This window comes from Lepidochelys olivacea, assembly GCF_965140295.1.
Source record: "Lepidochelys olivacea isolate rLepOli2 genome assembly, chromosome: 24".
In the NCBI taxonomy this organism is placed as follows: Eukaryota; Metazoa; Chordata; order Testudines; family Cheloniidae; genus Lepidochelys; species Lepidochelys olivacea.
The window spans coordinates 1,367,215-1,393,276 of NC_140434.1; the positions used below are offsets into that span (position 1 = coordinate 1,367,215).

At 44.4% G+C, this 26,062-nt stretch overlaps 1 protein-coding gene across 1 annotated transcript in view; it reads left to right on the top strand.

The window, feature by feature from the left end:
• Positions 1 to 85: 85 nt before the first annotated feature.
• NUP210L (nucleoporin 210 like) overlaps positions 86 to 26,062 on the top strand; it is a 49,234-nt gene continuing 23,257 nt past the window's right edge. The window contains exons 1-19 of the mRNA XM_084613267.1: positions 86 to 4,710; positions 5,902 to 6,038; positions 6,586 to 6,717; positions 7,637 to 7,730; positions 9,512 to 9,662; positions 10,725 to 10,857; positions 11,424 to 11,582; positions 12,108 to 12,176; positions 13,545 to 13,651; positions 14,658 to 14,798; positions 16,530 to 16,667; positions 17,584 to 17,739; positions 18,319 to 18,517; positions 18,874 to 19,019; positions 20,023 to 20,244; positions 20,779 to 20,952; positions 21,466 to 21,658; positions 22,982 to 23,070; positions 23,418 to 23,522. Of these exons, the coding sequence (XP_084469393.1) occupies positions 4,538 to 4,710; positions 5,902 to 6,038; positions 6,586 to 6,717; positions 7,637 to 7,730; positions 9,512 to 9,662; positions 10,725 to 10,857; positions 11,424 to 11,582; positions 12,108 to 12,176; positions 13,545 to 13,651; positions 14,658 to 14,798; positions 16,530 to 16,667; positions 17,584 to 17,739; positions 18,319 to 18,517; positions 18,874 to 19,019; positions 20,023 to 20,244; positions 20,779 to 20,952; positions 21,466 to 21,658; positions 22,982 to 23,070; positions 23,418 to 23,522 (2,718 nt within the window). The 5' untranslated portion in view covers positions 86 to 4,537. The remainder of the gene's footprint in view (positions 4,711 to 5,901; positions 6,039 to 6,585; positions 6,718 to 7,636; positions 7,731 to 9,511; positions 9,663 to 10,724; positions 10,858 to 11,423; positions 11,583 to 12,107; positions 12,177 to 13,544; positions 13,652 to 14,657; positions 14,799 to 16,529; positions 16,668 to 17,583; positions 17,740 to 18,318; positions 18,518 to 18,873; positions 19,020 to 20,022; positions 20,245 to 20,778; positions 20,953 to 21,465; positions 21,659 to 22,981; positions 23,071 to 23,417; positions 23,523 to 26,062) is intronic.

Sequence of the window (26,062 nt, forward strand, 5' to 3'; positions counted from 1 at the left end):
ATGGGCTTTGATTAAAATAAAGCTGCTCTACACCCATGGGCGCCGTTATGTTTAAGGATTGGGATGTGCATGAACTGGTCACTAGTTCTTCCGTCAACTGCAGCTGACCACTGCCCCATACAAAACTTCCAGTGGTGCTACTAGATGCTCAACTGATGCTCTGTAAGCTACTTCAGGGTCCTAGCTAACCTGGTGGGGAAGGGGGCACTTGGATACAGGTAAGCAGTTCAATGGACAATTAACTTCTTGCTTGCACCAGATAACCAGATGGTAACTGGGTGTAATGACTCTCTGCCTCCTTTGCACCCAGAGTCAGTAACTAAAGCAAGGTGCCAAACTAGACCTTGCCACAAGCGAGCTCTCTGGAAATGTAGCTACTTTACTCACGGCTACAGCAATGTATAATCATCCCTCTTTCCAAGGGCTGTATCTTCCACAGGGTTAAGCTTAGCCCCCTGCCCAAAAGCCTACCTTTTTTGGGTAACAAATCTGAGCTCATGTTATCTATCAAACCTTTTTCTCTTTTCAGGAGTTAAAGGAAGAAGTTCCTCTTTAAGGCAAGATAAACCAAAACCCACCACCCCTGCAAAACCTGTTCACATAGCTGATAAACACCATAAGGGACAGAGTCCAGCTCCCCTTGGAATATTTCCAACACCCGCTGCAAAAAAGGGAAGTCCAACTAGCCTTAGGACAGGGAGTGGAACTACCTGATCCCTACTGCCAGAAGAAATGTTAACTAAAATGGCTGCTGTTTGCAGCTTTCTAGGTGCATGGCAGAGGACAGCTCTAGGCTCGTAAGAAAGTGTTGGTGTGAAGTATTGCTGTTTGTCTTTTTCCTTTTCCACAGAATAACTAATTTTTCATCCCATATAGAAATGCAGTGATCTGGGAAGCCGCTTTTCCCATCTACATATCCCTTTTTACCTTTAATGTGTAGCCTAAACCCCTTCAAGAAATTTTGGTGGTGAGGATTTTAACAGATAGGGCCGCTTGTGCCAAATATTTTAAGCTAGAAAAAACTTGTTTCTTTCCTGAAACATGTAAATGTTTCTAGTGAGACCCTCTCTATTTTAGAAGTTCCTCAAACTTTTAAAAGCTCTGATCTAATTATACAGCTACCTTAGCTCTGTCAGTTGTCTCTCCTGTTCTCCTCTGCCTGTACAATGTGCTTCTCCCTTAAATTTGAGAGAGGACAAAGTCTACGATCTGAGCAGTAGCACTAACTAAACCTATAGGGCAGTCGCTTTCCTCTCTAGCTGTACTAGGCAGGAGTCTAATAAAATATAAGGAGCAAATATTATGGCAGTTCTACAGCTGGCTTTAAATTCCAGTTGGGACCTAAAATGGCTGTGGAAAAATAAGAGCTAAATTAGACCAGCTGTTGTACATAAAACTGGAAGGCAGAAGCTCTATCTGTGTATGTAGAAATCCAGTTAGGGAGAGTAAATTAAAAAAAGATTTTAATACTGGCTTCCACTGTAGATAAACAATTCCAGCTTGGGCTTGTCTGGCCTCCCTGCAGGCATGTCAGGGGAGTGGGGAGCAAGTGGCATAGGCACCAGCCTCTGAAAGTAAAGATCTGACAATTATAGGGCAACAGGTTAGGAAGGGCAGCTGGGGAGATGCTGCACTGACTTGCCTACTGCAGAGCTCCACCCCCTCTTGTTACAGCCCTGGTTGCAGTAAAAATGAACCCCCCAAAACCTTATTTGATCAGCTGCAGAAGTTTTTTTAAAAAGGGGGGGAGGGGAGGAAAAAATCCTTTCAGCTAAATGGGGCAGATGTCACTGGCTCTGCTTCTGTTTCCCCTTCCACCAAAGCTTTCTAAGGATCAAAGAACAAGGAATTTTGGTGCTGTAGCTACAGGCCCAAGCCTCAGCCTCCTGGACCCTGCACAAAGCTGCACTTTCCTCCAAAGAGCTTTCAGTCCCAGTGTAAGATGAGAAGTCATTAGGTGGCGGAGAGCACAGGAAACACATAATCATAGAACAGAGGGTATTTTTCTATGCTGTGCTGGTTTCTGCTTGCCTTCTAGCTCAAGCTCCTTGGTGTGATTTCTACGCCTTTGCATAGACCTGCTCTTCAATGCTAGTCTTTGCCCTATCTCTCCACCCATTTCATTTCTGCCACCACCTCATGCCTGACCACTTGAGGACTCCTATGCTTGCTTGTTTTCCTGCAGAAAAATGACTTTGAGGGGGAAGCAAAGGGAAGCCACAGAAGCAGTCATGCAACATGCCCTGGCAGTATGTTTCAGGTGCACAGGGCACCCATCAGAGATAAATTACTGGGCGGGTAGCGGCAGGACTAGGGAAGACAGCTGGTGGCTCCTACGGTGGGACAGGCTCAGCTGGTAGTCCTGGCTGGGCTGGGGAGGACAGGACAGGACATCCTCTTCTGCTGCATGGCAGCCAGGCTGAGTTAGACTGACTCTCAAATTTCTCCCTTGGCTGTAGGAAGCTCTACAACCTACCCTGTTCTTCCTGCACCCATCACTTCTCAGCTGCAGGGGGAGGGATCCCTGTACAGGGAGCTGCTTCCCCATCTGCTCAAGCCCCATGCATCCAGACCCCCTCATACCCAGTCCCTCCCCCTGAGCTTCATTCCCCCCCCCCTGCACTCAGAACCCCCCCAGATGAGCTGCACTTACCCTGCACCTGTACCACCCCAACAGATCCCCATCTTACTAAGCTCCTACCAGTTGCACCTGGATCCCAACATTACTGTGTCCCACTCCCCCAGCAACTGAGCCCCCCCCATTCCCCTGCTGAGCCTTAACCAGCTTCATCTGGACCCCCCCCGTGCAGAGTCCCATTACTGTTGTACCCACAACCCCCCAACAAGCCCCTGTGCATCCAGATTCCCCAAACACATGGATTCCCCCCCACTAAGCTGCCTGAACCCAGATTGCCCCACCCAGAAAGCCCCTTCACACTTGGATCCTGGCTGCCCGCACCCCCTGTAGAGGGGCAGGGCTCTGGGGTGTTTCTGGGCAGGCCCAGTCTTTGCTCTGTGTCAGGGCTGCGTCCAGCCTCACCGCTGAGTCTGTGTCCCAGGAGGGGGAAGCTGCACAGTGATCGCCCACCTCTGTGCAGCCACTGGCCTGTGGTCCCCAATGCCATGCTGGAGCCTCCACATTTGACAAAATATGCAGAATTTTAAAATGTGTGCAGAATTTTTAAATTTTTTGGGCACAGAATGCCCTGAGGAGTACTCCTTCCATTAGGCACCTCTCCTGCATGCAGGGGTGCTGAGAGCCACTGAATCAAACGTAAACCCAGAGAGTATGGAAACCCTTTCAAGCCAGCCAGAGCAGCAGCACCCCCCTGGTTTTGCCTGTATGCTCACAAGCCATGCCCAAGGGCCTGATTCTGCCTCTCCCACAGTCACATGCTTCAGGGGAACCCATTTCCTTGCATTGTAAACTCTTGGGCGAGGGACTCAGCCTTTGGGTAGGGCTAAGTGTGCCATCAGTGCTCACCCAATAAAGCACTTCGCTGAACCGAGCCACTCGATGAACTAGGAAAGAGCCGAAGCCCAGCTGGTTTCTCCAAGCTTGTGCTTTCCTTCTGCTGTATGGGGACACCTAGAGGCTGCTCTGGGGATCCCTCCAAGACATTTGGGGTTGGCTTTTGCTGGGTGGGGTAAAATCACTGTTGCCAACTCTATACGGATTTTTATCACAAGTTGCAAGCTGTGGGGTATTTCTCAACCCCCCAGTGCCTGGAGGCACACCATAGGGGGAGACTCAGCTGTCATTTAAAAAAAGCATTTTTAGGCCTCACAATTGTAGAGAAACTTCGAGCCATGACCTGTATGTGCCCAAACAGCTGGAAAGCAAACACCAAAACATATGATTTGGGGGGCCTAGCTCATGGCTATTAAGGACTGGCAATCTAGTTATCTTTAGTCTTTTGCTCCAGCTTCTGCCTCCGACCCCGTATCTTCCTTCCTTACCCCATTGTCCTCTCCCGCCCCTACCCTCGCCCGGCTCAGGATAAGGCAGCTGGCCCCTTCCTCTCTGTGCTCCCAATGCCTGGGTCCTCCTGAAACCTTCCAGTGCAGCTGGCTCTGGTGTGGAACCGGCTGCGCGCCAGGAGCTGCCCCAACAGCCGGCGGGGTCGGTGACTTTGGGGCTCCGGAAATGTCACCGGGCTGTGCCAGGCGCAGGCCGAGCACCGGTGCCCCTGGTCTAAGTTAGTCCTGCACCCGGCCCCGGGGGGACCTAGGCTTGCAGCCAGCACGCCAACCCTGCCCCTGGGAACGCTCCACCCTCGCGGGCAACCTGCGCAGGCGTAGTGGGTAGCCGCTGCGCCCCACCCGCCAGCGCCCCGAACCTAGCGGAGCATGCGCATTTGTTGGGCTAAGGAGCGGCGGGCGGGGAGCCGACGCACGCGCTGTGGGACGCGGAGAGGCGGGCGCCGCGCCGCACGCGGAGAGGCGCAGGCGCAGAGCTGTGGCTGCGTGCCCGCGAGCGGGAGCTGAGCCCTACGGCAGCCGCCATCTTGTGCCCGCTCCGGTCCTCGTCTTCAGCATGAGGCTGCCGAGGCGGGGCCGGCCCCCCCCGTTCCTGCTCCCCCTCCCCTTCCTGCTGCTCCTGGGCCCCGCCCGCCCCTTCAAGCTCAACGTGCCCAAGGTGCTGCTGCCCTTCAGCCGGGAGCTCCACGTCCCCTTCGTGCTGGAGGCGGAGGGCGGCTGCTACTCCTGGTGAGGGGGCGGGGCCTCCGGGGGCGGGGCTTGCAGGGATGGGCGGGGCCGGGGGGAGTGGGGGAGGGGCTGTGGCTAGTCGGTGTAGAGATGGGGGGACCAGGGTTTTGGGGCTGTGGGTGTAGGGTTCGGGGAAGCCCGGCCTGGTGATGGGGGGGAGGAGGCCCTTACCGGGGGGAAAAGGGGAGCATAGGGTTGGCCTAGGGGAGAGGCCTGGGCTGGAGGGAGCTTGGCCTTGGGGCTCAGCGAGTGCCAGCCCCGAGAGACGTGGAGGAGGTGGGTCTATGGCAGTGGTTAGGGGGTAAGGAGCTGGGCCTGCCGTAGGAGAGAGGGGCCCAGATCTCTCTTCCGGAGGAGCCTGCGTTGAGGGGACGAGAGGGATTTTGGGGGAAGTTATGGATGGAGGGGCTCCACTCTTTGGGAGGAGTATATGGGCCTTTGGAGGGTTAGAGGGGTCACAGCCCATGAGGAAGGCAGGGACCATGGGGAAAGCAGGGTTGCCTTCTTAGTTTGTTTGGTCAGAGCTCTGCGACAGGCCGGATGATCTGGTACCGGGTTGGTTCAGTGGCCTCCTTACCCTGCTGAGCCCTTCTCAGTCATGTAGGTCCTTGTGAATTTCAAAACTAATCATTGGCACATCATTGGTTTTATCCCACGGAGCTCAGTGCCACAATATATTGGTAAGACCAAACCGTGAGTGGGATTTGAGAAACCGTTAGACGTTTATATGGATAACAAGAATTTCCAGAATGGCAATAGTGAATACTAACTCCCCTCTCCTGGCAAAATAAATAAACCTGCACAAATTTTGAAAGTGATGTAACCCTTATTCCTTAGGGCTTAAGCCAACCTCTAACTGTTGCCAGTTAGGAAGAAACATTTCCTGGGAGTGGGCATTCCATGACTGCCTATTGCAACATCATCTTACCGGCCTTTGTGGTGGGACAGGGTACTTTTCTAAATGAATCGCTAGTCTTATCCAATATGGCAGTTCCTATGTATCCTCTCCAATAGCATGCAGCTCACTCATACCAAGGGTAGCATTTCCCTAAAACACTTCCTTATTCTGAGTTGCAGATCCATCTGATTTTGAATCCATGTGTAATATACTGAAAAAAAATCTTCACCTCCCTTATTTTGCCCAGATAATAAAAATATGAATAGAAGAATCCAAATCTCTCTGTTTTCCAGGTATTCCACACGTCATGATACAGTCACCATTGAGCCAATTTATGAGAATGGTACCACTTGTTCGCAAAAAGCTTTGCTGTCTACTCAGTCTACACAGGCCACAAAGCTAAACAGTGTTGTTATAGCTGAGGAACTTGGTAGGTGGATAAAGAGCAACATGATAGGGAAGGAATTGGGTGTCTAGTAGGGACTTCCAGGGCTGAGATAGAATAGGCTCTTGAAATCACCCAGTCCTTCCCAAAGAGACACACACAGGATTGGGCACTATTTCATTAGTGCTTTGTCCCATCTGATTTTAATAATGAAAGATATGGAACTGCGGTGTATTTCATTATTTGTTTCAAAATCACAGATTTGAGTGATGTACATGCAAAATAACAGTGACGTATAGTAGGCACACCACAGTCTGCCTGTGGCTCAAGGAAGGACAAAAACAGAAAGTATAACAGTGTAAAACATCCATGCCCATCACAGTCCCAGAATGAGCTTATCAGGGACTTTGTTGAGGAATTTGTGCTTTCTGACAAAGGTGCTTCCTCCTCCTCCTCCTCCCAATGATGTAAGAATTGCCACTTTTTTGTTTTGTTTTTGTTTTCAGTAGTACTACCTTCTCAAGATTTGGGAATTCAACATAGATTTATGGGATGTTGAATTAAGGCACACTCATTTATTCTCACATTTTAGTGACAGGCCATTTACTGCGTTGTGACATCATTGTCGATATGATAAACAGTATTGAAATTATCTCCCGAACCCGAGAAATATATGTGGAAGATTCTCCACTTGAATTAACCGTGAGAGCTCTGGATGTTGAAGGTATTGTATATAGGATAAACTTCTGGGGCAACTCCCAGGATTAAACTCTACCTCCTGAATAACAAGGACATTCCTTAATCTGAGTTTTTTAAAGAATGTATTATGATATGTAGCAAATTTTGTTCCCACCCCCAACGTAGCAACTTTTGCGTGTATCACAAAATCCTATATTTCATGTGCTGTGTAATTTTCAGGTAGAGAAAATGTGCCTGTTTCTAACTAGTTCCTAAAATGTTTTAATATGAGCAACATGAGAATTTATTGTACTTCTGTTTATCTTTCATTTGGAGTGCATATAATGACTGCTGAGTAAAAGTAGTATCCCACTTAGTGCAAGCATAACAACTGTGACATTGCAAGGTTCTCAGATGCCACACTAATAAAACTGGTATAAAAACCTAGATAACAATAATCAGAATTCCTGTTTTCTTTGCTGTTATCCCCAACCATAGAGCTGATTTACTAATAATTGTTTAAAACTGTTATATGCTCATTCCAGTTAATTTCAAGCATGAAAATAAAATAATGTTCTTCTTTTCATCCTAGTTTGTTTTTTGTCTACATATACATGGGTTTGTGTTTAGGGAGAAGTTGGATATGGTCAGAAATATTTTGGAATATAACAGGCATGGGCAAGTATACAAGATTAAGAAGGGAGAGTTGTCATCAGAAATATTCGACACCTGGAATATGGGCCTGTGGCCTGTTTGTTCACAGTTCTGTAACTGGATGTGAGGAGCAAGGCAACGTAAGGACAGTTGGTGGTGGCATAGTGATAATGCAGGGTTTTTCCTGTTTTCACAGCAGTCGACAGTAGAAGATAGATTAACACATTTAGCTGTGTAGAACTCCATACTTAAAAATATATGTATTTACCAGCACATGTTTCTGAATCTGTCTGTCTGGTTTCTGTCTTCAGGAAACACATTCAGTAGTTTGTCAGGAATGACATTTGAGTGGAGCATTGCTAAGGATGATGACATGGAAGGCTTAGAACTGTCTAGCAAAATTAGGTAACTATATTTAGAATGATTAATAAATATCATCTGTTGCATTTCGTCCCAGCATCTCATAATGGGGTAGGAAGTACTATTATCCCCATTTTACTTGTGGGTAAATGGGAATGCAGAGACGAGAATTGATTTTCTCAAGGTAACAGTGAGTCAGTGATAGACATGGATATAGAACCCAGGAGTTCTGATTTCCAGGTTATGGGCTGACTCTTCAGGCACACAGAAGTACTGCTGCTGGTAAAGTCAGATGCAGTGGAAGCTGGCTGAAAGAATACAGAATACTTGTGGTCTGCATGTCGGTGATAAGTAGACACGGAGTGCGGGTGGAGGGTTCTGTAGTGGATTAGTTTAAGCTCTCTGTGTAGACATTACCTTACTCTGTTTTATTGCCATGTACACCAGGGGGAGGTATATTGTCTCCCTGACTTGGTGATTAATGGATGTGCACATATCAACATAGAAGTTACAGGGGTTTTGTCCCTTTATTCTGGCTAACATAGGTCCTCGTTCCACATAGAATCATAGAATCATAGAATATCAGGGTTGGAAGGGACCCCTGGAGGTCATCTAGTCCAACCCCCTGCTCGAAGCAGGACCAATTCCCCAGTTAAATCATCCCAGCCAGGGCTTTGTCAAGCCTGACCTTAAAAACCTCTAAGGAAGGAGATTCTACCACCTCCCTAGGTAACGCATTCCAGTGTTTCACCACCCTCCTAGTGAAAAAGTTTTTCCTAATATCCAATCTAAACCTCCCCCACTGCAACTTGAGACCATTACTCCTCGTTCTGTCATCTGCTACCATTGAGAACAGTCTAGAGTCATCCTCTTTGGAACCCCCTTTCAGGTAGTTGAAAGCAGCTATCAAATCCCCCCTCATTCTTCTCTTCTGCAGGCTAAACAATCCCAGCTCCCTCAGCCTCTCCTCATAAGTCATGTGTTCTAGACCCCTAATAATTTTTGTTGCTCTTCGCTGGACTCTCTCCAATTTATCCACATCCTTCTTGTAGTGTGGGGCCCAAAACTGGACACAGTACTCCAGATGAGGCCTCACCAATGTCGAATAGAGGGGAACGATCACGTCCCTCGATCTGCTCGCTGTGCTCCTACTTATACATCCCAAAATGCCATTGGCCTTCTTGGCAACAAGGGCACACTGCTGACTCATATCCAGCTTCTCGTCCACTGTCACCCCTAGGTCCTTTTCCGCAGAACTGCTGCCTAGCCATTCGGTCCCTAGTCTGTAGCGGTGCATTGGATTCTTCCATCCTAAGTGCAGGACCCTGCACTTATCCTTATTGAACCTCATCAGATTTCTTTTGGCCCAATCCTCCAATTTGTCTAGGTCCTTCTGTATCCTATCCCTCCCCTCCACCGTATCTACCACTCCTCCCAGTTTAGTATCATCCGCAAATTTGCTGAGAGTGCAATCCACACCATCCTCCAGATCATTTATGAAGATATTGAACAAAACCGGCCCCAGGACCGACCCCTGGGGCACTCCACTTGATACCGGCTGCCAACTAGACATGGAGCCATTGATCACTACCCGTTGAGCCCGACAATCTAGCCAGCTTTCTACCCACCTTATAGTGCATTCATCCAGCCCATACTTCCTTAACTTGCTGACAAGAATACTGTGGGAGACGGTGTCAAAAGCTTTGCTAAAGTCAAGAAACATAATCCTGTAAAGTTTGTCCTTCGATTACTAACACTGAAAATATGTACTGAAATGATCGTGGAGATGCTTTTCTACCTGTAAAAGCCTAGTTTGGTCTTTTTAGGATTTTAAAATACTCTGAAGCAGAGTATTCCCCACCAGACTACATTGTCGAGATGGAACGAGCAGGAAAACAAGGGGATAGGATTCTGGTATCAGGTATCAAAACTGGTGCAGCTATCATAAAGGTCCGAATTCAGGAACCAACTTATAAGGTGAATTCTTACTGTAGAGTTCCCACCTTTAAAATGAAACTTGTGCCTTAGGTAGATTGCAGTTCCAGGCATATGCTTCTTAAAATTATATTTTCTTTACCATCAGTACCATTATTTGTCTTTCAGAAGTTACAGGCAATGACACCATTCAAACCATTTTCCATTTAAAATGTATAAATTTGGACAGTTTTGATAATACAGTATTGAGAAGTATATTGATATATAAATCCCTAAAATATAACCTACCCATGTATAGCGGATTAGGAGGACACTCGATTAAAAAAATCACATTTCTGTCTGAACTTGCCTGTAACAACAGCAGATAAAAAACAACACCTAAGGCTATTATAACTAAAAGGTTGGAGAAAAATACTGTTTTTTTTTTTTGGTTACTGCATTTGTCAGTATTTGATGGATAGTCAGTTTCACTGTTATGTTCCCAAAATGATTAATTCAATTCGTATTTTTTGTTGGTTTTGTGAGTCTTTCACACAGCAACAGAAGAAAGAAAAACATTTAAAAAATAGGAATAAGTGATTGTAAAACCACAATAATTAGTAAGAGGACTTGGGCAGATGTAGTATCTGAAACTACTTTTAACTTTGTTTTAATAAACTATAGAGTTCAAGCTGACCATCCCTTTAAAAGAAAATTGCCACATTTTACTGTATCTAGGTTCAAATGGTGAGACGCTTCTTCCCATGAGTAACTGAAATTTATTTTAAAATAATATTTTAAATAATAGAGTCTTAATTTTGAAATCTCCTGCTGTTGGTGGTCCTCTTGCTGAAAAATGACAATGTGATATTGACAGGGTGGGATGTCTGGTCAATGTCAAACTCTAAAACTAGTTTCCCTCTTGCTTTTGGCTGCGTTCATAACCATGGCAAATCTTTTGCTCATTAAAACCAAGCATTCTGTTTAAATAATTCTTTTTAAAGTTCTACTTTTGATTGTTTAAACCTATATTGAAGCCTTGTGGGAGCTGTCCCCTCCCACACATTTCTATCCAGTTTTTGCAGAGCGATAGTAAGCTTCTGGCTTTTATCCATCCTCCATTAGAAAGCAGCTGCTGCACTGGTGCGTCTGTTGGTTCTGGAGAATGTATTCCTAATGCCGTCCTATGACATTTACCTTCTGGTTGGAGCCTACATTAAGTACCAAGTTGCTAAAATTGTACAGGGAAAGATCACAGGTAAATTATTTTTTTAATACCTCCAAGTTTCCCAAAATCTTCAGAATTTTTTTCTAAGTGAAGCTACAAAAGTTAAAATTTCATGGCCAGGTGATATTTCACTTTCCTGCAGTGGCCGTTCCTGACTCCTGGGGAAGCCAGGGTTAAACTTAACCCTGAAACCCAACAGAGCAGACATTTCCCCTGCATGTCTAATGTCCCTTGTGATGGGTCTGTGTCCTACAGAAAACCTCAAATCATGATAGCAGTGGATGCCTCTGTATAGAGGCCAATGACTATTGTGTGGAACAGTGCTTCAGTCTGTGGCAGTAGAACATTTGAACTCCAGATACTGGATGCACTCAGTGTTAACCAACCAAGACTGTTAAAGCTTGCACACAGATATCTGATAGTCTTCAGGGCTAACATACCTCTTCCCCTGTGTGTGTGTGTGTGTGTGGGGGGGGGAGTTACTTCTTTGGTTGCCAGGAACCCAAATATGTGCCTTTATAAAGAAAGAATCTTGTATAAGACAGAAGTAGACTATTGTGAAATAACTGTTTGAAAAAGTAACTTATTTCCTGCAGAAGTAGAGTTACCTCTTGAACATTATGAGCTTGAACTGCGTGACCCCATTGTTGCACCTGGTGGATCTGATCTTATTCCGGTGGCCAAACTGGATGTGGACACAGCCACTGTGACAGCAATGCAGTTAGGACAGATTAGTCTGGTCTTTGTTCATAAAAGTATCCTTTAAATAAAGTTGTAACCATGTCAGCCTTCTTTATTACTGTGGCCATTCTCTTTCATAAGCATGTCAGACCTGAATTAAGTAAAACCATGCTTCAGAAAGCAGATTTGGTTAGGCTCCACCCTGCAACACCTCAGAGAATTCTATAACTTCTTAGGGTAACTCCCTCCTTCAGGAAGATGGATTTTCCTTCTTCGAGCTGAGCATGATGACATACTCATTCATCCACTTTGAGGTTAATATCGTTGGTTCTTTTTGGCCAGTACCCATCACTCACCTCCTAGCTCAACTCCATCACCTGTGATGCTTCTGGAATGAGAATGAGCCTCCTTGCCAGGTTCACAGTCCAGTTCTCATTGAAGGACACCCATTGACTTCAGTGGAAGTTGGCTCAGACCCCAGAGCTTAAGGAGTCCAAGGATATATGGTTTATTTAAATGCTTCTGTTGCTCCCATATGTCCCTCCTATTTTTTTTTCCCGCATAATAAGACTGAATTCCTTCTTTATACGCAAACCAAGATATTCATATGCGAGCTGCATCTGGACTTCCAAACTGCACTGTCTATGTTGTAGAAGCTGGGTTTCTAGGTAATTAATCAGAAGATAAAAGCTTGATTTTTAAACTCTTATTGCTTCATGTTATTGACCAATAAAATGTTTGACTTTTAAAAAAGTGACTTAATTATATGATAGATAGCATTGCTCATGTTAGAATCTGTTTTACATCCATCACACAGAAACCTGCTGTTCTTGTTTGTAAAGTGCTGTGTAAGCTTACAGCTCTTTTTGTTTTTAATAATACATGTTTTGTTTTAATAATAAATGTAAAAATAAATTCTTCATGTAGTTTTCAGAAAACTTATATCTATTAAAGAAAATAACCCCATGCTATTTCAAGCTTCCCCTTGTTAATTTTTGTATATTTTTGTTTATTGTATACCTCATTTAGGGCCATTTTCAAATAATTAGGTGTTAGAGGGTTAAAAGCTTATGTTATGGTAAAATTCCAACACTTGCCATGTTTTGCACATGACTGCATTAATTGACAGGCAAAGTGATATATGTATATACATGTGCACACACAGTTTGTGTGATTGCTTTGTATAAAGCACTTTGAAACTTAGGAGTGAAATGCCTTCTGTAAAAGAAAAGATCATTATCAGTTAGTCTCACTTTGTGAAAGAAACAGGTCACGATAGGAGGATGAGACTATTTCTTACTGAAAAAGCAGACTTTGCTTGTCTCCTTCCAGGTACATGGGCTTGAAAATTCAGTCTTGCATATTCACAACCCAGAAATCTAGCTGGTTGCCTGCTCTGTAATTTAGAGAAGTTACAGAAACTTAAAGACTAATGGCACAGAATGGGCACCGGAGTTTGAAATAACTGGTCTCAGTTGCTTTATGAACCTATGCAGTCGTGCTACATTATTAAAAGTAACTACGCTGTTTACAGAGCTATTTCCCATAGGAGAGTTGTCTGGACCTCAAGAAGTATTGAGAAGAGGGACTGGATTGTTAAAGGGATGGGTAATGAACCCTTTTGTGTCACAAATTGTCATCCAGAGTAAATGCATAGTGACCATGAAATTACCACCACCTGATTGGCTGTCGAATCTCCGTTTGCTTTGTATCGAACAGATGCCTGCATCACAAAACTCACCACCTCTGTTGGCACTGGTTTGCCCCTTTGCTGTCCCAGGAAATAATTTATTGTACACTTCCTTCTTGCTTCTATAAGTGGTCCAGAGTAGGAGTAAGAAGCATTGCAGAGAAATTTGCATTTACTGTTGCCTGTGTTCTACCATTTAGGGAATAAAAAGGGGGCTGCAGTCTTCAAAGCTGTTAATGTAGCACCTTTCACCAACATTAAATTCATGAAACTGAAACCTAGCTGGATTTTTATTAAATGATTTTCTTTCTTTTAATATGCCACTTTCTTTTACATTTTATTTCAGGTTTCACTGTTCAGCCAGGAGACAGGTGGGTTCTAGAAGTGAAGCGAGTATATACAATCACTGTTGAGGTGTATGATAAATCCAGCACTAAAGTCTATTTATCTGATGTGAGTATGTGGGAAGGGTCTGTTGTGCTTTATTCTTTACATACCCGCAGCTGCAACAATTGAGGGATTCAGATCCTTTCAAAGTCTTATTGGAAATAGCTTATTCAGATGTTTAGGATTGAGAAGTATTCAGGTCTCTGGAATTCAGCTTAATGTGATGTTACTAAAGAGAGGATAACTTATTTTCAAATTTAAACTACCATCTTCATTTAGAAGCTGTAGTGTTCTAATAAATGTAATTTTTCGTGTGCCTTTACATTTAGGGCAGCTTCAGCACGTGGGGAGAGTCTGCTAGGAGAAAGGCAGCCTGGTTTATTGAAAGAAAGGAAGGTTCAGTGGTTGGGCACTAGCCTAGGAGTCAGGACAGCTGGGTTCAGTGCCCTGCTGTGTCAGAGACTTCCTGTTTGACCTTGAACAAGTCACTTAGCTTCTCTGTGCCACACTTCCCCATCTGTCAGACACGGGGTGATAACCCTGGCTGACCTCACAGGGGTGTTGTAAGGATAAATACATTAAAGATTGTGAAGTGCTTTGAGATCTACTAATTGAAAAGTGCTATATAAAAGCTAGGTCTTATTGGTGATAGTCTGAGCTGTCTGCCAGTGGCTTATAGGTACCTTATGCAAGTCACTTAATCCTCCTTGAGCCTTTGTTTCAGTGTAATTAAAATAGCAATGACAATGTTTCCTTAACTCCTGGGGATTTGTAGGGTTGTTCTCCTAACAGGTCATTTCCTTAAGAAAAATATTCTTCAGTCCAATACAGAAACCAAAGTAGGATGACTGGGCCCTTCATTTACCAGCTGTATCCAGAATGCACTCCTGGTTTATAGTTGTTTCATAACCATGTTGATTTCCAAACTCCGGGAACACCCAACGTGTGTGTGTGCGCGCTTGTGGCCGTGCAGATTTCTCTGTCTGCATGTCTTGCGATTCTTCTGATAGAACGTGGATCCAATTTCTCTGGGAAGTGGTTCCTTCATTTATTTCTGGTTTTTGTTTTGCAGAACCTCAGAATAACTCACGAGTTTCCCAAGGAGTATTTTGAAGAGTTCTTGTCTTCTGTTAATGGGTCTTATCAAATAGTTCAAGTTCTGAAGGAGGGCATCACCGTAATAAAAGCTGCCCTAGTATCAGTTCTTATAAAGGTAAGAGGTGAAGGTTGTACCCTTCCCTTTCCAGACTTTGCTGTTGTCTAAAGAGTTGGTCCAGTGCCTACTAGAGTGAGTGGAAAGACTCCCATTGATTTTAATGGGCGTTGACTCAGACCCTGTGATATTACTGTTCACAAATGTAGAACCTGAACTCCTGTATGTTTCAAGTTACGGCAGTATTGCTAATGCCATATTTACTTTGAATCGTAGCAGGCTGTCCTATAAAACCTGTGTGGATAAGCGTCTCCTCCTGGGGCTCTGGGGATAGCAAGCTCTCTCTGAAGGACAGTGTGATTTCCTCAGAGACATGGAATCTGAGGACTAGAGAGAAATGCCATGACTAATTGGTAGTGCTGAAGATCAATAGGCTTCACTAAGCTGCTCATGTGAGTTTGTTCATGCTGCACCTTTCCTACACTATTCTGAATTTTCTAGAGGCTACAAACAGGAGTAAGGGGGTGAAATGAAGAAAAAGAAAATGTACATTGAATATCAGGAAAAGCTATAGAATTGTCTGCCAGGGGAAATGATGGAAGATGCATTTCTCAGGACATTTCAAAACTGAACTGGACGCAGCCCTTGAGAACATAGTATAGGGAACTATCTTGCGCTGGTTATAGGATGGACAAGATGTGGACCCTGTTAGACCTTTTCCATTTGTAACTCCCAGGATATTGTGTTAACTGACTAAAGAAGCAGGCTGTACTTCCCCTATAAAGAACCTTACTTAAAATCAGTGGATAGACAATAAGTAAAAGAAAATGACCTATTAAGCGTTAGTTTTTGGGAGCATGTATTTTTAATGTTTCAAACATTTTTCTCTGTTCAATTCCAGGCTTTAGTAAAAGTGTTATATAGGGAAGATTTTGCAGAAGTCTGCTTAATGTGCACAGATTAAGGCCACATGTGGCCCTTGATCTGGAGAACATCTCTAACTGAACTGAGTGGGCACTGAGGACAGTATATGTCTCTTGGATTAATAGGCTTGACTACAATGAATTCTTGGGTTAGCCCACTAAGCTGGCTGGTTGTTTCTGTCCAGTTGTAATGTTCTCTTTCAAATGGTTTTGAACAAGTGAGAGGTCTAGGTGTAACTAAGTAGCTGGGATTCCTCTACCCTTGCTCTCAACTTGATGTAAAGTGCAGTTTAGTGTTATTTCTTCTCTTTTAATTCTCTGCTGGTTGCAGTGTGCTTACTTGTCCTATAGACCATACAAACAGGAGCATTAAGGGCTGCTTTTATATAGGATTATATTTTTGTTTTTATAACTGTAGCATCAGTCTTCCTTTTATGAAATCTAGATTTTGCCCCCTCTCCCTCTGTTTGGTGACATACTGTAAATTTCTCAGTCCTGTAGTGTTTAACTATCTCCTATAGTTTTACACGTGAGGCAACAGCTGTTGGGAACAGCTGGAGGTATTACTGCTGTTTTGGGGGAATTTTGATTAAGCTTATACAAAAAAGAAAAAAACAATTGACTTAAAGCAGAAACATAGTGTTCCTTATTCCCACCTTGTTTTCTAGGTAATCAATACAAATAGGAACCATTGTTTCTTCACAAAGTGTCAAATCTGTCAGCAGCTTGAAGGGAGGAGCATGGTATGCATTGTCTGCACATGCTGCCACCTCCTTGTACACAGGCAGTTAAACACTAGTTTACCACTTTTGTGAGTGGGGCAGCCTCTTTACTTGAAAGATTATTGTTCCTTTTTCTGTGCCTGTAGGCTGGCTCTGAGGATTACTTACCTGTCCCAATCAGCCATGAACAGGAGGTGAAGATTTACTTCCCCATCAAGCTGACACCCTTCTTCCTCGCATTTCCACACCATCCTATGGCAATCTTGTATCGGTACAAAGTTCAGGTGAAGTATATATGGCATGGAACATCAGGAAGAAGACCTCTTTGATATGAGAGCCCCTTCCAGAAAAAAAGCTTATTAATTAGTTCCAGCCAAATAGACACCCTGAGAGTATCCTCAGTAGTGAGTGAGAGGGCACGACAGCCTTTGTTTCTTTGCTAGCCTGATCTTGGCCCATTAAAATAAAGGGCAAAATGCTCATTGAATTTACTGGGGACAGGAGCAGGCCCCCATGTTAGCAACATCACAGGCGGATGACTAGTGCTTTCCTCTGCAAGCCCCACCCCTCCTCACCAGGCTTGTTTGCTCTTTCCCTCCCTCACAGGTGGTCACATTTTATATTTGTCCTAAACTGCTCTTTTTGAGTCCGTTTTCTCCAAGGTTTTGTCTTCCTCTGTCCTCTCTTCTTGTTCCCCTCTTTACTGATCATACGCCCATGTTTCCAGCACCGCTTATCTTTAGTCTGGCTACGTGGCCTTCAAGCCCCTGGGTTTCTGAATCATTCTAAGTTGTATTGTAAGTTCTAAGCAGCTAGAAAAGGGGGCAGAGACAAACTTATTTTCTCTATTCTGTTCCTGTCTATGCCACTGACTTGCCTTAGGTAAAAAACCTTCCTGTGTCTCATTTGTGTCAGTACGGTTTATACTTTCCTATCCCCCTCATAGGGGGATTGTGAGACTTAATGCATGCAGGTGAAGTGCTTTGGGGTCCTCAGATGAAGGGAACTGAAGAAATACTGTTATTACTTTATTTTTTACCCTATTAGCATGTTGTTCCACAGCCAAATCAGCTCAAGCACACATTTTGCCAAAGAATTAACACTAATCTTGATCCCTGCACACAATCCTCCTCCCGCTCTAGTACTCTCATTGATGGTAATCTGAGCTGTTTCCCTTTTCTATCCTCTGCTGTTTCCTAGGTAAAAGGAGGCAGTGGCAATTTCACGTGGACCTCTTCTAATCAGACTGTAGTCACAGTCACCATCAAAGGAGTAGTGACTGCAGGGGTGGTCAGAGGGCAGAGCACAGTACAGGCCAGAGATGTGCAGAACCCCTTCCATTATGGAGAAATAAAGGCAAGCCTTTTCCTGACAAATCTTGCTTCAGTGACAGAGAGGGTTGCTTGTCCACATTTAGGAATTTAAAACTCATATTTGAAGAGCAAAGTTGATGATGGGCACCTGCTTAGAAATGTTGGATTTGATTCTCCTCAGACTTACACTGCAGTTCAACACTTCAGACGAGTTACTGCTGATACTCACTAGAGGGAGTGAGTAGAATCACCCCCCAGTGATGTTGCTGTTTGTTTGCTAAGCACAGACTTCTTATCAACATATTAACAATTGTCTGCTAAGCACAACAATATTAAGATTTATTTGAGTCAGGATGTCTGGTGCTGTACAGTAACTATAAAATCAGCTGTAACTGAATCTCTTACCCCTGTATAGTGGAATTCTGTCTATACGATTAAGGCTGCAAGTGGAATTCAGCTTCTAAGCCAGAGGTGGCTTCCACTTTTATGTACTCTGCCTGCCTGTCATGAGATATTCTAGATTTCCTTCTTGAACCGGTGGCACTTTGCAGCGTGACGTGATTCTAACCCTGGGTGATCTAACCCTTCCTACTTTGCTGACTGAGACTCTTTGTCTGCGCAGGTGTATGTCTTGAAACTGACAAAAATGGAGATTTTGCCATTTCATGCAGACATTGAGATTGGCCAAGTTTTGGAAGTTCCCCTCATGATGTACCACACCGATAGGGAGACAAGGGAGACCATTGCTTTTACTGACTGCTCCCTCTTAGCCCTGGACATAAGCATGGATAAGCAAGGAGTCTTCATCCTTGCTGAAGAGGGTAAGATAGATGAGCTCCAAATTTGATCACTTTTTAAAATACCTGATTGCAAAGTCCATTTATAATTTATTTCCCAAAGTGTCATTCCCCATTTTCCAGTGTGAGTATTGTGTCAATCAGTCACAAGGTCTAGACAGAAGGTTAGTCATCCTTTCATAATGTCTGGAACTGTATAATTCAAGTCTTCCAACAGCTAACGGGGACAGGACGACTGGCGAGAGGGTAACAGTCTGGGAAACGTTTAGGAAAAATTTGGGAAGTCATGGATTCCATTACAGCCGTAACCCTGTGTCTAGACATCAGCCCTGCTCGTCAGAGATGTAGAAAGTGCTGAAAAAATGCTCTCAAATTTACAGGTAATCAGAAACCTGGCCTGCCATTCTGCTCCAGTATCCAGTTAGCGGCGAAGTCCTTGGGACACACTTTAGTAACGGTGAGCGCGACAGTGTACCAGGAGTATTTTGAAACCAGTGCCACATTTGCTGCTTATGAGCCTCTCAAGGTGAGGAGGTGTTCCCCTCTCTCTACTTTGTTCCCTGCTATTTGAGTCCTTCTTTTGTCTTTGCTGTTTTCCCGTATTTGCTTCGGGAGTGAACCCACTGATGGTCGTGAGGCAGCGATGCTAGTGCACACTTCCCTTCTGTTGTGGACTGCCTGCCCGTATTCATGTTGTCATGGAATTGTGGTCAGAAAGAGAGGGCACTTTATCCCTGCCCCGTTGAGGGATTTGTGAGGCTTTATTAATTAACATTTGGCAAGTCCCTTAGAGCAGGGAGTTTAATGTATATCATCCTGAAATATTGCTATGTTTTTCTCTGGGAGGAGAAGGTTCCTCCCATATGTCTTTTTCCTTGTCATTACACCTGCCCACAGTTGAAACCATGTTTTTCAACTACCATCCTCCCAGACTCAGAGGATTGAATAAATTCTTTTTGTGAAAAACCATCAAATGCATCTGAGCAGGTCTTCTGTTGCAGTAGTAATTTTTCTTTTCCTGTTAGCTGAGCTTTCTTCTGCCCCAGTAGGGTGTCTTTTTTATTTTTGGTGCAGATTATTATATAAAGTATTAGTTTTCTTACAGATAGCTCAATATAGTCCAACCCAGATCCAATAGCAAATGGCCTCTTTCTATAATATTGTGTCGTTTCTCAACCTTTCAGGCCTGTATAAGAACATGCAAACCGTCATACTGGGTCAGACCAAAGGTCCATCTAGCCCAGAGTCCTGTCTTCCAACAGTGGCCAATGCCAGGTGTCCCAGAAGGAATGAACAGAACAGGGAATCACCAAGTGATCCATCCCCTGTTGTCCATTCCCAGCTTCTGGCAAACAGTGGCCAGCTGGCTCCACTTAAAGGCCCTTCCCACTGCTGAGTGGTATGAAGGAGCCTGAGTGTAACTGAGAATTAGGCCCATTGGTTGTATTATAGATATTACCTTTTGTATGCCCTTGCTGAGACTATATATGCAAATAGCAGAGTCTGCTCATTTCTCTTTGTGTGATCAGGCTCTAAACCCAGTGGAGGTGGCATTGGTGACTTGGCAGTCAGCGAAGCAGATGGTATTTGAAGGCGGGCCGGGGCCATGGGTTTTGGAACCATCTCGTTTCTTCTTGGAATTGACCGTGGAGCATGAGGAAAAAATTGAGGTTACACAGATCCGACTGCCAACTAAAAGGAAACAGAACCAGTACATTTACCGGATTTTTTGCCTGGAGCTGGGGGAGCAGGTAGGGAAACACACCTACATTTTCTGCAGTGTAATAACCAAATGGCAACAGATTGGCTAATCTCTCACACATAAAGCAATACAGTGTGAAAAAAACATGTTCCATTTCTCCTGCCAGGAAAGTTCATGGCTTGCACCAGCACACCCTAACTAAGGGACAGTTTGACTCTTGTGTACCTGAAAATCATTTTAGAAACGCCTACTGTCCACTTCGCTGTGGAAATAGAGAAAGGGATAGTGTATTGCTGCATCTGATACTTAACAGTATTCAGTGCAGAGGTGCCCCATTAGTGAGGGGGGCTCCCTGGACACGCTGGGCCTCTAGAGAGTCTCCCCTAGACTGTGTGTTTGTTTTTGAGTCTCAGTATTTTGCTTATAGACTAGACTTCTATCACAACCCCTGACACCCTGGCATGGTCTGGCTTTTGTTTTCTGTAAATAAACCCATTTTGGGATGCTGTTCAACATGACATCATGGATATAGCTGAAATTGAAAAGCCTGCTGGCTAACCATCTCCCTTGTATGTCCTTGAAGGTGCTTATGCTCCAAGTAGGTAATCAGCCAGGAGTCCTGAACCCTAGTCCTGCCGTGGAAACTGTGCAGGTGACTTTCATTTGTGCTCATCCAGCCAGTATGTCTGTGACTCCAGTGTACAAGATAGCTGCAGGTGCTCAGCCTTGCCCGTTGCCTCAGCACAACAAACAGCTGGTAAGACTTTATATGTTTTAAAAAGAATGAATAACACTCCTCTCTATAATCATTTGTAGGATGATTGGAAACCCATGATGTGTGTGATATGTTTGATGTCCAGATGAAGCTTGTGTAGCACTAACTGATAATTTAATAGCTATTACCAGGAAATCCATTATCTGAAGATGGAATCACCTCTGTCAAATTAAACTACCTTGATGATCTCTGCTCAGTTCCTCTTCCCATCAAACTGGCTGAGTAATTACATCAAATTACTGTGTAATTTGGCAGTAACTCACTTTCTGCATAAGAAAACTCCAAAGAGGAGTCACAGCATCCTGGGCCCTGTAGTCTCTTAGAACGGCCATACTGGGTCAGACCAAAGGTCCATCTAGCACAGAGTCCTGTCTTCCAACAGTGGCCAATGCCTCTCTCATTCAGATGAAGGTGGCTATGGGCTGCAAGGTGCTTTTTCTCTAGAATCAGGCTCCGAGTTACTAATAAGATTGAGTTCTGTTATTTTGGGTGTAGATCCCCGTGTCCAGTTTGAGGAATACAGTTTTGGAGTTGGCCGTGTTTGATCAGCACCGGCGGAAGTTTGACAACTTTAGCTCCCTGGTGCTGGAGTGGAAATCAGCCAATGAAACTCTCGCACACTTTACTGACTCAAAGTCCATGCAGATGGTAGCAAAGGATGATGGGAGTGGACAGACCAGATTGCACGGTACCTGTTCAGTTTTATACACTGAACTCCAATGAAGTCAGTCGGAGTTGCTCCTGCTTACCCCAGCACTGAATTTAGCTCAAACTCTCTCTCTCCTTCCTCCTAATATAATCTCTGTATCTATGCATCACCATGATATCTGGGTTTCACTTTCTCTAATGATTTTGGCTTTATTAATAAAGAATTTAACATAAATTAAGCTCAAACTTCAAGTTTTCTCCCTAGGCTGGGCTCCTCCTAGGTTCTTCCCTAAGGACTGTTCAGCCCACTTACTAGATCAGAGGTGGGCAAACTGCATCCGGCCCTCCAGATATTTTAATCTGGCCCTTGAGCTCCTGCTGGGGAGTGGGGTCCGGGGCTTGACCCACTCCACGCGGCTCCCAGAAGCAGCAGCACGCCGCCCTCCAGCTCCTATGCACAGGGGCAACCAGGGGGCTCTGCACACTGCCCCTAGCATTGCCCCCACAGCTCCCATTGGCCATGAACCATGACCAATGGGAGCTGCGGGCCGGCGCCTACAGACAGGGCTGCACACAGAGCCGCCTGGCCGCGCCTCCAAGTAGGAGCTGGATGGGGGACATGCCACTGCTTCTGGGAGCTCCTTGAAGTAAGTGACACCCAGAGCCTGCACCCCCGACCCCCTCCTGTACCCCTGCCCCAGCCCTGATCCCCCTCCCCCCAGTCGAACCCCTCAGTCCCTGCCTGGAGCACCCTCCTGCACTCGCAACCCCTCATCCCCAGAGCCTGCACCCCCAGCCGGAGCCCTCACCCCATCCCGCACCCCAATCACCAATTTCGTGAGCATTCATGGCCCACCATAGAATTTCCATACCCAGATGTGGCCCTCAGGCCAAAAAGTTTGCCCACCCCTGCGCAAGATCATTTCTTTAGAGAGCCAGTCCCAGTTCCCTTAATCTGCAAATGGAGTAACAAGCCACCTGCCTAAGTGAGTCATCAACACCCTCTTAGCCCTTTCCCAACAGAATTTCCTCCTGCTTACAGGGTGGGTGGGGTATGTCAGACAAACACTGCTACTCTGTTACAGCCTTTAAAAGTGCCATAGCATGGCTAATGGATTATATATATGTGTTTTTAAACATACAGCACAAGAAAGCTGTCAAAGAACAAGTCAAGCAGATTTCTAACAATTAATTAATTGCGTCCAATTCTTAACACTGAAATTATTGCTCGTGAACCTCATTTGCAAATACTGCATCCTACTCACTCTTATTCCTAGTTGAAGGTGGAATTGTTTTTTGTTCGTTTTTCCTTTTCAAATTCTATCTCGTTTCCAGTGAAATTTCTGCTCTCTGTTGCTTATAGGGCATCAGCTCCTTGAGGTGCACCGCATCAAAGGGACTATTCTGATTGGAGTCAGCTTTGTGAAGTATTCAGAGAGAGGCAGTCCAAGAGTGAGTGAAAGAGGACATTTTGGGGCACATTTTCAAACGCTTCTGAGATGAGTGTAGTATGGATTGCTTAATCTCTGACTGATCTGTCTAGCAAACTGTTGCAGCCTACTGACACATTGAGCTGAGTAGGTTAGGATTGTGCAGATAATTTTATCTTCAGGTTTGAATACTGGGCTTTGTCCTCTTTCAAGAGGAAAGTCCTATTTCTGCCATCGCAGCTAGTTAGGAGAAGGGCTAGTGCACTACCACTGCAATCATTAGTTCCTTCTGCGAAAGAGGAGGTTTGGGGCTTCGGGACTAGAAGGAATACTAATGTAACTTCTCTCTGCTTTTGGTTGTGCACTTAGGAAGTATCTAACTTGCCAACCTCCACGGCTGTGGAGTTGTTACTGGTAGAGGATGTGACGGTGGTGCCAGACAATGCCACTATCTATAATCATCCTGCTGTGAAGGTAAGAAGGTTATTAGTATGGCTAAGTCATATCACATCAGTCTTTTGTATATTACGCAGGATTTTATCATCAGATGTTTTTTTCCCCTCAACTGCCTTCATGAATATTTAGAAGACAGTGAATGTGTGTCCCTGCATAAAGCTCATGCCCATCTGTTGTATAACTGATCATCACTTAATGGAATGATAAACGCTTTGATCTTCCTCTTTCTGCTCAATGAAATGTAAATACAGTGTGGTGTTGGACTGCAAGTGCTGCTTATGTTCAAGGGTAGCGGTGCTTCTGAAAAGAAGGCCACTGTTCCAGATGAGTGTTAAGAGAGATGGTCTGCAAGTATTCTTCACAAAACACTTAATGAGGCTTGTCCTGGTCTGTTTCAGTGAAACTGAAGAGACAGTGCAATTAGTGGAGGAATCACTGTTCATTGCCCTTCTGTTGAGTGTCTCTGTAGCACTCCCAATCCCTGCCCACTGGCCAGTGAGTGATGAGAAATCAATCTTGGGTTTTCCATTTGAAAATCCAAAGCACTAACCCCCAGGCTGGACCATTCACAATTATTTTAATTGGATACATGGTACTAGCTGATGCCCTTGAGCTTCCTTTCTTTGTTGGGTCAGCAGGGTCTCCTTGGGGGAATCATGACTTTGTGTATTACAGCTGGCTATTCTTAATCACCTCATCGCTTAGGGCCAAATTTGAGGTCTTTACTTGGTTTTTACTTATAAGAACATAACAGTGGCCAGACTGGGTCAGACCAGTGGTCCATCTAGCCCAGTGTCCTGTCTTCCAGTGCCTGATGCTTCACAGGAAATGATCAGAACAGGACAATTTATTGAGTGATCCATCCCCTGTCATACAGTCCCAGCTTCTGGCAGTAGAGGTTTAGGGACACAGGAGCATGGGGTTGCGTCCCTGGCCATCTTGGCTAATAGCCATTGATGGACCTCTCCCCATGAACTTCTCTCATTCTTTTTTGAATCCACTTATACTTTTGGCCTTCACAGTGTCCCCTGGAGATGAGTTCCATAAGTTGACTGTGCGTTGTGTGAAGAAGGACTGTATTGCCTTATGCTTTTTTAAACATGCTGCCTGTTAATTTCATTGGGTGACCCTGGTTCTTGTGTTATGTGAAGGGATAAATAACACTTTCCTCTTCGCTTTCCCCACACCAGTCGTGATTTACAACCCTCTGCCACATGCCATCTTCGTCGTCTCTTTTCCAGGCTGAACAGTCAGAGTCTTTTTAGTCTCTCCTCAAATGAAAGCTGTTCCATCCCCCTCATCGGTTTTGCTGCCCTTCTCTGTACTTTTTCCAATTCAATATTTATTTTCAATTCCAATTATATGATTTTTGAGATGGGGTGACCAGAACTGCAGGCAGTATTCAAAAATGGGAGTGTAACATGGGTTTATATAGTGGCATTATGATACTTTTCTGTCTTATTATTTGTCCCTTTCCTGATGGTGCCTAACATTCTGTCAGTTTTTTTGATTGCTGCTGCACAGTGAGCAGATATTTCAGAGGATATCCAGAATGACTACAAGATCTCTTTCTTGAGCAGTAATAGCTCATTTAAACCTCATGATTTTGTATGTATACTTGAGATTGTTTTCCAATGTGCATTACTTTGCATTTATCAACACTGAATTTTATCTGCCATTTTCCCCGGTCACCCAATTTAGTGAGATCCCCTGGTAACTCTTTGCAGTCAGCTCTGGATTTAACTGTATTTAGTAACTTTTGTATCATCTGCAAACTTGACCACCTTACTGTTTACCCCTTTTTCCAGATCATTTATGAATATGTTGAACAGCACTTGTCCAAGTACTGATTCTTGGAGGACCCTGCTATTTACCTGTGTCCACTGTGAAAACTGGCCATTTATTCCTAACCTTTGTTTTTTATCTTTTAACCAGTTACTGGTCAGACCTTCTTTCTTATCTCATGTCTGTGTGCTTTGCTTAAGAGCCTTTGGCTAGGGACCTTGTCAAAGGCTTTCTGAAAGTCCAAGTTCATTATATCGACTAGATCACCCTTGTCCATATGTTTGTTGACCCCTCAAAGAATTCTAATAGAGTGGTGAGGCATGATTTCCCTTTACAGAAGCCATGTTGACTCTTCCCCAACAAATCATGTTCATCTATGTGTCTGATAATTCTGTTCTTTACTACAGTTCTGTTCTTTACTACAATTTCCCTGGTACTGAAGTTAGACTCACTGACATGTAATTGCCAGGATTGCTTCTGGAGTCTTTTTTAAAAAATCCGTGTTACATTAGTTAACCTCCAGTCATCTGGTAAAGAGGTTGATTTAAGCGATAAGTTACATACCACAGTTAGTAGTTCTGCAACTTCATGTATGAGTTTCTTCAGAACTCTTGGGTGAATACCATCAGGTCCTGGTGACTTTTAGTCCTGTTTAATTTATCAGTTTGTTCCAAAACCTCCTTTTATTGACATTTCAAGCTGGGACAGTTCCTCTGATTTGTCACATAAAAAGACTAGATCAGGTTTGGGAATCTCCCTCACATCCTTCACAA